Below are 12,063 nucleotides of genomic sequence, written 5' to 3' on the forward strand. Positions count from 1 at the left end.
GAGCTTTTGGGCTAATATCCACTTATCAATGAGTGCATACCAAGTGTGTTTTTCTGTGATTGGGTTATCTCACTCAGGATATTTTCTAGTTCATTCCATTTGCCTATAAATTTCATGAAGTCATTGTTTTTGATAGCTGAATAGTATTCCATTATGTAGATGTACCACATTTTTTGAATCCATTCCTCTGTTGAAGGGCATCTGGGTTCTTTCCAGCTTATTATATATAAGGCTGCTATGAACATAGTGGAGCATGTGTCTTTGTTGTATGTTGGAGCATCTTTTGGGTATGTGCCCAAGAGAGGTATAGCTGGGTCCTCAGGTAATTCAATGTCCAATTTTCTGAGGAACCTCCAGACTGATTTCCAGAGTGGTTGTACCAGTTTGCAATCCCACCAACAATGGAGAAGTGTTCCTCTTTCTCCACATCCTTGCCAGCATCTGCTGTCACCTGAGTTTTTTATCTTAGCCATTCTGACTGGTGTGAGGTGGAATCTCAGGGTTGTTTTGATTTGCATTTCCCTGATGACTAAGGATGTTGGACATTTCTTTAGGTGCTTTTTTGGCCATTTGATATTCCTCAGCTGAGAATTCTTTGTTTAACTCTGTACCCCATTTTTATTAAGATTATTTGGCTCTCTGGAGTCTAACTTCTTGAGTTCTTTGTGTATTTTGGATATTAGCCCTCTATCAGGATTGGTCAAGATCTTTTCCCAATCTGTTGGTTGCCATTTTGTCCTAACAACAGTGTCCTTTGCCTTACAGAAGTTTTGCAGTTTTATTAGATCCCATTTGTTGATTCTTGATCTCAGAGCATAAGCCATTGGTGTTTTGTTCAGGAAATTTTCCCCAGTGCCCATGTTTTTGAGACTCTTTCCCACTTTTTCTTCTATTAGTTTGAGTGTATCTGGTTTGATGTGGAGGTCCTTGATCCACTTGGACTTAAGCTTTGTACATGGTGATAAGAATGGATTGATTTGCATTCTTCTACATGTTGACCTCCAGTTGAACCAGCACCATTTGGTCACCTGCCTCTTTAGGACTGTCCCAATTTTCAACAGACTCTTTGTCTCTTTCTTGCTTGCTTATTTGGGAGTTGGTGACTCAAAAATATGTTTTAAGAATTTTTTTCTCCATCAATGGCTTATATTTTTACTTTTTGCTAATTTTATATTTTTTAAGAAATCACTACTTTTCTTTTCTTATATCATTAATCCTTTGTAGACTTATTGAAGAAATCATTGCCTACTTTGAGGTCACAAAGATATCCTTCTTATTTATTTATTTATTCATTCATTCATTTATTTTTGGTTTCTTAAGACGGTTTCTTTGTGTAACCCTGGCTATCCTGGAACTGGCTATGTAGAGCAGGCTGGCCTTGAACTCAGAGATCCACCTGCCTCTGCTTCCCGAGTGCTAGGATTAAAGGTGTGTGCCACCATGTTTAGCTATTCTTTTAATTTTTAAATCAAAAGTTTTGTTGTTAACTATATACATTTAAGAAATGTAATCCATTTGGGGCTGAAGTAAACAGTGAGATCAAGATTGATTTTTCTTCATGTAGAATTTTAATAAATCAATCCCTCTTCTTGAAGAGACAGCCCCGTCCCTTCTCCTCGTTCCATCAAGATTTGCTGGCCACTAAGCTAATGTAAATCAAAGGTCCTAGGGATCTGCTTCTTGAGTCACTGTTCTATGCTATGTTTTCTGTCTTTGCCCAATACCAAGCTATCTCAATGTCATTGATTCATCTCAGCATGTTTCCCTTCTTCCTGGGTTTTTGGCTTCTGAAATTCTCAATACTCCCATTTTGCTGGTGCCTTAAAGACATGTTTCTCCACATTGTTCTTAGCAGGGTGGCTGATCCTAATTAAGCTGCTTTATTGAAGCTGAAAGTGACATCACACCTTCCCACAGGTCATCTCCAGTCATACATCTAGATGTAGCCCTCCCCTCTCTACCCTGTTCATGTCATTATGGCACTGCTCCATTTTTTTTCTTACAGGGCTTTCTATCACTTTTTTAAAACTGCTTATTGGATTTCTCTTTCGCTGGATAGTAATGTCTGTGGTCTGCAGTTTTCTTCTACCTTACTTATGGTTGACTTCAGTGATAAGAACAATATTGAGACCATATTGAAGAGTTGAATGAGTAAACACAGACACTTAATATTTTATTACATATGTGTGTATCATCGGCTTTGGGTTACAAAGTACCAACTTGGTGAAGGAAAATGATTTTAGCTCATGGTTTTAGAGATTTCAGGCCAGGTTGGCTCCACACTGGTACTTCTGAGCTTCTGTGGCATAGCAGATCATGGTAACAGCATGTGTTAGAGGGGGTTGTTTTACCTCTCTGCTGGGAGCAGAGGGAAGGAGGAGGGGCTAGGCATCCAGCGTCCCTTTGAGTGATGCCTGCATTGACCTACCTTCTCTCTACTAGGTTTTATCTCCTGACAGTTTACCATTGCCAATGGTTTGGGATGAAGATCAAGCCCTCAAGACAGGAGCGTTAGGGCGCACTTATTCAAACTACATAGGCTTGCTAACCTAGGAGGCAAGTAAGGCAGGCTTGGTGTGAAACCAGTTTATTTCTAATAAAGTGACCACTCAGAAAAATAGGGCAAACCTAGTTATTTAGAATAAGTCCTCCTAAAATGTCATTTGAGGGTTCTGGGTTTTACTAGATTACAAAAAGAAAGTAAGAAGGCATTCATGGAAAATCGTTGTAGTTACATTGGTCACTGGTCTACAGGGACGGGATAACACAGCCTCGTGGCCTGTGTTTCTCCTGAGCCAAAGAACTATGGTACCTTATTCTTATGATATTTAAAGTCCTTTCTCATGTGTATGGTCGAAGTGAAGCCATATTTTAAACCCCTAATCCAATAGTTTGAAATCAGCATCCTTGATGATGACATTATAAATGGTTAACTATTGCATTTTTACTTTCAGGATCATTGAAACACACAGGTCTTGTTGCCAGGAACATGGTGAATCATTGTAGTTATCATTTTGGTATCTTTCAGGACTGCACTGATGGACAATTGGTATTCATTATCATATCTGTACTTCAGTACCATTGGAACCCTGACAACATTGCTGGTGGGGATTCTTATCAGTTTAGCAACAGGTAATTATCTTAATGTTGTTCTGCTCACTTCTAGAAACGCAAGAGTTCCCATGTATGATTTGTAGCTATTTACGGTACTTCACTATGATCCTATGAATGATTGAAATCATTTGGGGTTTTTTTTTTTTTAAATTTTACTCACAGAGTGTTTGGAATCCTAAAATTAAGTCAAAAGACCCATCAGTACTGCAATCTTGGTTCAGCCATTTAATAGCTGCCTGGATCCAGGCCAGGTACATAACCACCACTTAGAGACTTAGCATTACTATGTGTACACTGAGGATGATGAAGACAGGTTGATAGAAGATAAAGCTCAGCTGTATGAGAACCCTTTCTTCCATAATGACCTGTCAGAAAGGGAGAAGCTGTGTGCGTATCTTGGCAAGATTGGTATGCTACGATCTTCTCACTGTCCAATACGGACTCTTCATGAATTTCAAAAATGTACTCATGTGGGAAAGACAATAGCCATGACATTTCTGTGTGAGCATAGTAGGAGGCCTTTGGAAATGTTCATGAAGAGTGAACATAGTTTTAATTATCAGTTGGTAATGCATGGAGTGGAACTTGTCACCTGGAATGGTGATTTCTGTCCTGAGATTTTATTTTGTTCTTATTGTGGGCATTCTTTTGGCCCCCTTCCTAGGTCGGAGTCCCCATTAGAGGGTGGGGACAGAAGAAGAACCTGCAGAGTGGCAAAGACCAGCTATGGTCTATGTCCCGCAGTTTCTCATGTGCATTTATGCTTCTAGTTTAGTTTTTAAATCGGTTTTACCTGCTCATATGTAGTGTGCTGCATGTTTGCCTGCTGCCCACAGAGGCCAGAAGGAGGTGCCATATTTAGTCCTCCTTATCTGCAATTCTGAGCCATCATGTGGGCGCTGGGAACCAAATCCAGGTTCTTTGCAATGGCAGTTGGTGATCTTTTAACTGCCCAGCCATCTCTCTTACTCCCATGTTTATTCCTTTAATTGAGTAGATCTGTCTTATACAGCACATTCTTGAGAAGGACAGGGAGGAGACATTTTGGAAAATTTTACATGTCCAAAAAATGTACCCATGCGTGACTGATAATTCGAGTATAAGTTCTATGTGAAAGCATTTTAATCTCAATTTCCTTCTCCCATGATGCTATTGAAGGCCAGTGCTGGGCCTCCTGCTGACAGTTCCAATGGTACATTAACTACCTTGCCCTATGACCATGTAACTCTGAAGTCTCATGTCTCTCTACCCTAGAGCATTTTCTTAGCTATCCTTTTGTAATTTCTCACTATTTTCTGTTTTATCTTTCTGGAAGACTTCTATTAGTCACACGTCTGCATTAGAAGATTCCTTCAATTTTCTTGTCTTTTCTTTCCTATTTTCCATCGTTGTCTCTTAGGTTTAATCCATGACTCTTTCCCCCAATTATGCTTCCAACAATTCTCAAAGGAGTGTTTGATCCAGTTTGTGAGTGGACTGTAGGGGAGGAGGGTAGGGAGATTCTCACAACATCCGGGTGAGTGATCACAGAGGCTGGGATTGGGGTTTGGAGAACGTGCTGGGTTCCTAACCCCCCAACCTCTCTCACATGCCTATCCGTAGCAGCAAAAGCTGCATTATCTTCTTTATCAATTAGCCAGCGTCCCATGCTTTGTCCCAATATGCAGTGTTGCTGCTCAGTTTACACTACACAAAGCTAGCAGCAGCCTTTTTGTAGAATCTGTTTACAATGCTGGATTTTTGGCATCTGGGTAATGCTGCTTGCAACCTTGGTGCCTTTGCATTGGTAACTGTAGTGTTTGAATTCACTTTCCAAAAGGGTTGTGCTTTCCTCATAGAAAATTAGCACAGTAGCCTCATGGCTTAATATGCACACACACACACACACACACACACACACACACACACACACACACACACACACACACACACACTGGCTTTCTCTCCTTTCTAGAGAAACTGGGGTATCGGAATGTTCCCGTTGGCAATTCCCTTTCTTTTCCTTGACTTCTTTGATTTTCCTGACTTCATGCAGTTATGTCCAGGAAAGCAGATAAATAGTTATAAAAACACATTCCCTTCATTAGTTTTACTAATGAGCCATTTCTCCACCACAACTGTGAGAATCTTGAAATAGATCTAGAAACATACACTTCTGATGTTCCTTATGATGAGCTGTAAGGTATGAGTATAGGAATCCAGACGGACACCGTGATTGGAATTTCAGCTCCATTTGACTCTGTACTGAGTGCTTGTTTCTGTCCCTGTGAAACAAAAGCAAGTGCTGTGGCCATGGCCAAACACTAGCAGATATAAAAATCACCTTGGAAACCAGGCTTGGTGGCACATGTCTTTAATCCTGGCACTCGGGAGGCAGAGGCAGGTGATTGCTGTGAGTTTAAGACCAGCCTGGTCTACAAACTGAGTTCCAGTACAGCGAGGGTTCTGTCACACAGAAAAACAAAAACAACAACAACAATGAACCAACCAACCAAACAAAGAACTCTGGCGATCTTGGCGAAATCAAGGGTTCTGTGACTTCGCAGTGCCAAGTCAGTCGAAGCCACAGTGCAGGATCAGTGTTTTAAGCTCATCTCAAAGATGTAGACGGTGGTGGTTTGAGGACCGTGTACTTGGTTCTCAAAAGCATTTTAGTTGTCCACCAAGACAAAAACAAACAGACGTACACACACACATACAAAAGGAAAAGAAAAATGAAAGGCAGACAGACGGCAGACAGAAAGCAAAGCCGAAACCTTAGAGAGGAGAATTTGCATGAAACATCTGTGAGCAGGCAGAATTTCACTTGCTTAACTCATAATTTCTCCACACCCGTAACCAAAAGCCAGGGAAAGTAGTTTCACTGGCAGAGGCACAGAGATGGAGGGGCAGAGGGGCAGAGGGGCAGAGGGGCAGAGGGGCAGAGGGGCAGAGGGGCAGAGGGGCAGAGGGGCAGGGGGGCAGTAGAGGGAGAGGCAGACAGATGGCTACTTTATGGAGAGGTCATATGGGCTGCTTTTTTTTTTTTTTAAATCATTTTTGGGACAGACAAGTCTTTTATCCAGGTGGCACCAACCTAACCAGGTTGGGTTAGGGTTGAGAGTTATTATCTCTCCGTATCTATCTATCTATCTATCTATCTATCTATCTATCTATCTATCCATCCACCCACCCTATCTATCTATCTATCTATCTATCTATCTATCTATCTATCTATCTATCTATCCATCCACCCACTCTATCTATCTATCTATCTATCTATCTATCTATCTATCTATCTATCTATCTATCTATCTATCTATCCATCCACCCATCTATTATCTATCTATCTATCTATCTATCTATCTATCTATCTATCCATCTTCTATCTATCTATCTATCTATCTATCTATCTATCTATCTATCTATCTATCTGTTAGAAGCTGTGGGGTCTGAGATCTAGGAGAGGAGAGTGGCAGCTGGGTCTTCAGAACAACTTTCAAGGTTTGGTTTGCATTTTCTGTGTGTATAAAGTTGAATGTTCATAAGCCAAGTGCCTGTGTGATGGGGCGGGGCTCACTTTGTAGTTAAAAGACGTCTGTCTAACAATGTAAATAATGTCTTTGTTTTTCAGGAGGAAGAAAACAGAACTTAGACCCCCGATTCTTACTAACCAAACAGGACTTTTTATCCAACTTTGACGTTTTTAAGAAAGTAAGTTAGGTTTTGTTTATCTTAAAATTAGGGAAGTGGGTTTTTAATTATCTGAACAGAGAGCAATAGTTCGTCCCCAGTTCTTTTCTTGGACAGACACACAGTAGAGATATTTCTATATCGTTGTCTGTATGTGTATACGTGTACCTGTAGGTATGGAGTTAATAGATAAGAACTATTTAAGAGAATATGTGGATATCGACAGATAGTTCATGACTTCTTCACACACATGGACATACATTGTATACATTGTATACATTGTACACCATCGTAGCTTCTGCTCCCTTACTTAGACTGGATCTCACTCTCCCTCAATAGATCACCAAGCTGACTTAGATGAACAAGAACAGTAGGTATCAATGATCTGTCATCGAACAAGTAACGTTTCTTTCGTAAACATTTTCATGTGACTCCTTTTCTTTCAGAAGACTCATGTTCTAAACTATAAAATGCATCCTGTGGAAGATGGTGGAACTGATAACCCGGCCTTCAACCATGTCGAGCTGAACTTCCCAGACCACAGTGGCAAGATCAATGGGACTCGCTTGTGAAGCTTCTCCAGGGCTGGATGCTATTGTGTAATGTCTGGTTTTTTATATTATTAAAAAACATGTTTTAGGATAGTTGGATCAGATCAGTTTTTTTCCTATGAAGACTGTTTGGAAGATATGTTTTGTTAAAGCTAAATCCCGATTTGGTTTACTTTATACACTGATTTATTGCTGTTATTGCTGTTATTGGAGTTAAGAGTTTCACCAGGAGCTCATACATGTATGGAAGACAAATACAGACATACATACATGATACTTGATAATCAAAGGCATATTCTTACATGTGGACATTACTGACAATATTTTACATGCCTTTGGTGCTAGTATGTATGTTCTGGGATCTTTACTAGAATCATAAATCTCAGAAAGAGGTTTCTTTCTTCCCCCTACATATTTTGTTTCTAGGTAGCAGGGACATGAGGAGCAGGAGGAGAACATTTCTGTGGGCTTTACTTCTGGATCACCCCTTGCTCTAACCTTGCCACTGAGTCTGTTTCTGAATGGGTAAATAACAGCATCCCACCTAGCAGACGTTAGGGACCCAATGACCAAGTTCATCTTTAATACATTCTTGGGCCTGTTTTTTTTTTTCTCCCCTGAGATTCCTTACGATTGGCCAAGTACAGTGCTTGTCATAGACTCTAGACTGTTGACTTAGATTATAGACCATTAACTGTAGACTATCAACTATCGACTATTGACTACAGACTATAGTTTTTATCTTATGGTTCTACTAACCTTGCCTTTGTAGGGCACATTGCCTGTTCTTAACTGTTCCAGCTTTTTGTTTATTGTCCTGGGCTTAGATATATCTTGAGACACCCAATATAAACCATGTCACTTCTGTCCTTCAGTTCCTAGGTCCCAGCCTGTACTAACACATGTTTCTTGTGTATTGTGTAACCCAAGAACATTATAAATTTGAAAATGCTGAAGTCCCATGAAGTCACAGAACTGCTTTTAGTGCTGTTAAATTGAATTACCAATTCATATAGTTAAAGAGCTAAACTTCATAGGGAAATACTACCTTATTTTTTCACATGTTCCAGGTTACTAAATACATGCTTTCTTTTATTTTCTAAGATTTCAGGCAGTAGCTTCAAAAGTAGCCATTTATTTGGCTATGTTCATAGCTACAACCTGCGTTACAGAGTTTCATCAATAACTTATTTTTCTATAATACACACATTAGATATTGTTTAAAATTTTTTTAAAAAGTTTTCAATATTTTAAAAAAGAGAAATATTGATTTTTAAAAATAATTTATAATTTTATACATATTTTTGGTCTGTCATATTTGAAGGCTACACTATTAAGGCTGTTAACTGACATCAAAAACTAAAAAAATACCAAAAATTAACATTTATCTGAAGCAAAGAGATTTAAATGTCATTTGAATCAACTATGAATTCACGTATTTCTTATGTATATAGAGCTATTTATTGATTACTATATTTGTAAACAAAAATCAAGTTTTGTGACTATATCACAGTACTCTAATGAGCATGGTCATATAAATTTTTTATATGCAATCTTATATAACTATGATTTGAAGTATAGTTATTTATTAAGTGATTCTGAATATATATGTATATATCCATATATGAATGATGCTTCAGTTTTGGCAATGAGAATCAGGTTATTTGAGTAACTTTTTCTTTGATCTGGTTGCACAGAGGTTACCCAATGTGTTCTTCATGAGAAATGAGTTTGATAGCTTCCTGTACGACGAAGTCTGTCCTTCTGATATTTGGAAATATCAGTGTTTTATTTTTTACAAACAACAGGAGTGCTAAACAAGAGTTCTTAAAATCAAAATATGTTGCTACTACTTAAAAAGTATTTGTTTTAAACTTTTAAAATTTGGGGCAAATATAAATATGGGTGATCTTAGTATATTATAATGTAAAGTAAATAATCTTTTCTTAGTTTTATTGAATCACAAAAACCTTAAAGGAAGAAAAAAAAATTAACAGGCTGTCTGTCAGTGTCTTGCTGCTGACAAGTATGTCTTTGAATTTGCCCTTAATTCTATGTAATGCCGATATAAAAATGAAACTGCCCACCTCACAAAAATAGTGTGAAAGACCAGAGCTTTGACAGACTAGGATTTCATTCATTCCAATAGTTTGAGGCAAATGTAATTTGCTAGGTTCTTTTGTTGAACTAGGAAGAATCTGTGCTATCATGATGTAGAGAAAAGACCTTCCCTAACAAATGTGTACCACAGGGACTAAAAACACATTTGAGGAGCAACAGGACCATTCCAACCGAATGACTAGAAACCTTAGACTAGACATGGCTCAGCCCCATTCATCCTGCAGAGAAATGAAAACTGTATAGATCATATGTGAAACAGCACAGAGTCATGTTATCAATAGCTGGATTGTTTGCATGCTCTCTTTTTTTTCTCTTGAGACCAGTAGTTATACCAACATGGGCCATTGTGCTCTCCTGGGGACATGTGGGGACATTTAAGTGTCCACAGTGAGAGTGCCAGTGCTGTGAGAGTTAGATTCAGGAAAGCTGCATAAAGTCCCACTGGATAGGACAGCTCTCCTCCCCCAACCAAAAAACCAGTCAGCTGAAGATACTAACGTTGTGTGGGTTGAGAAACCATGGGAGCTAATGCTGATGCTTTTTGGAAGCCAACAACCTGATGTTTCCATCAGAAAGTACCATTAGCACCCTGGGTAATGACCACATACTCTCAGAGGAGTCTGAAAATATGAAGACATTTTTACAAATAGTGGGTAACTATTTAGGCCAGTCTTTTGCCAGCTCACCTCATTTACGTCATTTCTAATATGGCCCCACAGTAGGATGGTACAAAATACATAACAAGTGGTTTGTTTCACGAAATAGACTAAACAGATGATATAGACACACTGGGTAGGGTTGAGGTAGAGAAAGACTGAACAACCCTGTGAATTGATTCTTGGAGAAAACTCCAAGATGAAGATTGTTGATAAGGAGTCAACTGAGGAATGGGCTTGTGGTTTGGCGTTAAAGCTCTTACTGAGCATGTGCAAGATCCTAGGCTTCCTTCCCAGCATCACTGAGATCGGAGTCAATCAAGTGCAAGACCATTTAGTTCTTAGAATGCCTTGGATGAATTTAGAGCCAACTTTTGTACCACTGTTTGTGAAAAATCTTGGGAAAGTTGAATATTTCTATATAAAATATGGTTACAAACTTATTTTTTTAAATTTGTCAATTAAAATTTCCATAAAAATCATTGCAGTTGTCTGTTCTTGGAGTAAGCATATTCCTGGATACAATGAACATTATGAAAAGCATTTCTATCCAATTCACGCCATAAGGGACTCTCTCGAAGTAAATGCTGTGTGTAAGTCATAAAACTGAAAGCAAACGAACTTGCACGATTTTGTCATTGAGGACCATTTTATATTTTAATTAATTAACAGCGTATGCTGTGATGGTTTGTATATGCTTGGCTCAGGGAGTGGCACTATTAGAAGGTGTGGCCCTGTTGGAGTAGGTGTGTCACTGTGGGTGTGGGCTTTAAGACCCTCATCCTAGCTGCCTGAAAGCCAGTATTCTAGCAGCCTTCAGATGAAGATGTAGAACTCTCAGCTTCTCCTGAACCATGCCTGCCTGGATGCTGTTATGTCCCACCTTGATGATGATGGACTGAAACTCTCAACCTCTAAGATAACCCCAATTAAATGTTATCCTTATAAGAGTAGCTTTAGGTCACGGTGTCTGTTTACAGCAGTAAAACCCTAAGACACACAGAGGCAGAAATGCTGTGGTTTGCACGCTGGCTGACTGTACCTCAAACATCCATGATTGAAAGCTTGGTTCATAGAGCGGTGCTCCTTGGAGATGGCTGAGTCTGTGGAGAGTGGGGTCTAGGGCAGGTCTTTAGGGCATAAGCATCAGAAGTGCCCTCAGAAGTGATTGTTGTATGCCAGTCATCCTTACTTGTTCCCTGATGCATCAAGCTCTGACCACTTGCTTCTCTCCATGTTCCAGTCCTGGTGAGTTACATGGCCACTTCAGCTATGCCTTCGACTTTGAGAACTGTGAGCTCAACCAACCTTGCCCTTTTAAAGGTTTAATTGACACTGGTATTTTGTTATAGTAATGGAAAAAACTCACTAATACAAAAGGCACAAGACATGTAGGATGCAGAATCTACAATCCGGTCCTTGTCTGACATACCATAAACAACATAAAAGTGCAAAAAAAGGGCAAACTTTTCTGTATCAAGTTCAAGTTTTTAGTTGAGAAAATTTAAAAATTGGTGTGAATAATTGCTGGTAATAGCAAGGCTACTGACTTAAAGTTAGACTATAGAGTTAGGAACACCCAAGCTGAACATTTTCATCTTCTTGAAAAATAATACCATTAGAAAGTTTTAAAGTTAAGATGTTTATCTCAAGGCTTGCCTTGCTTGCTGTACAATTCAGTGGTCAATCCAGCTGAAGGTGACCGTGGTTGTACCCAACTGCCTGATTTAGTAAAGTGTCCTGCAAACAGTTGCCAAGTTTCCTGTTTGGTAAGGACCTCCCCTTTCTTTGGCCACTTCAAGTCATCCATTGCATTGAAGTACCTTTTGGCTCCCTGTCCAATTTTCCAGAAAGTGGAATTCCACTTGACCTTTCACTCTGAAGGTTAGTTTTGATCTTTGCGATTTAAATTCATCAAGCTGAAGATTATTCTGAAAAGCGCCAATTTC

At 39.2% G+C, this 12,063-nt stretch overlaps 1 protein-coding gene across 1 annotated transcript in view; it reads left to right on the forward strand.

The window, feature by feature from the left end:
* Positions 1 to 8,568, forward strand: part of Slc5a8 (solute carrier family 5 member 8) — a 41,038-nt gene extending 32,470 nt beyond the window's left edge. Inside the window, exons 13-15 of the mRNA XM_032911004.1 lie at positions 3,029 to 3,132; positions 6,728 to 6,807; positions 7,233 to 8,568. Coding sequence (XP_032766895.1) covers positions 3,029 to 3,132; positions 6,728 to 6,807; positions 7,233 to 7,358 — 310 coding nt within the window. The 3' untranslated portion in view covers positions 7,359 to 8,568. The remainder of the gene's footprint in view (positions 1 to 3,028; positions 3,133 to 6,727; positions 6,808 to 7,232) is intronic.
* The last annotated feature ends 3,495 nt before the right edge of the window (positions 8,569 to 12,063 follow it).

The sequence above is a fragment of the Rattus rattus genome, chromosome 1 (assembly GCF_011064425.1).
Source record: "Rattus rattus isolate New Zealand chromosome 1, Rrattus_CSIRO_v1, whole genome shotgun sequence".
NCBI classification, from domain to species: Eukaryota; Metazoa; Chordata; class Mammalia; order Rodentia; family Muridae; genus Rattus; species Rattus rattus.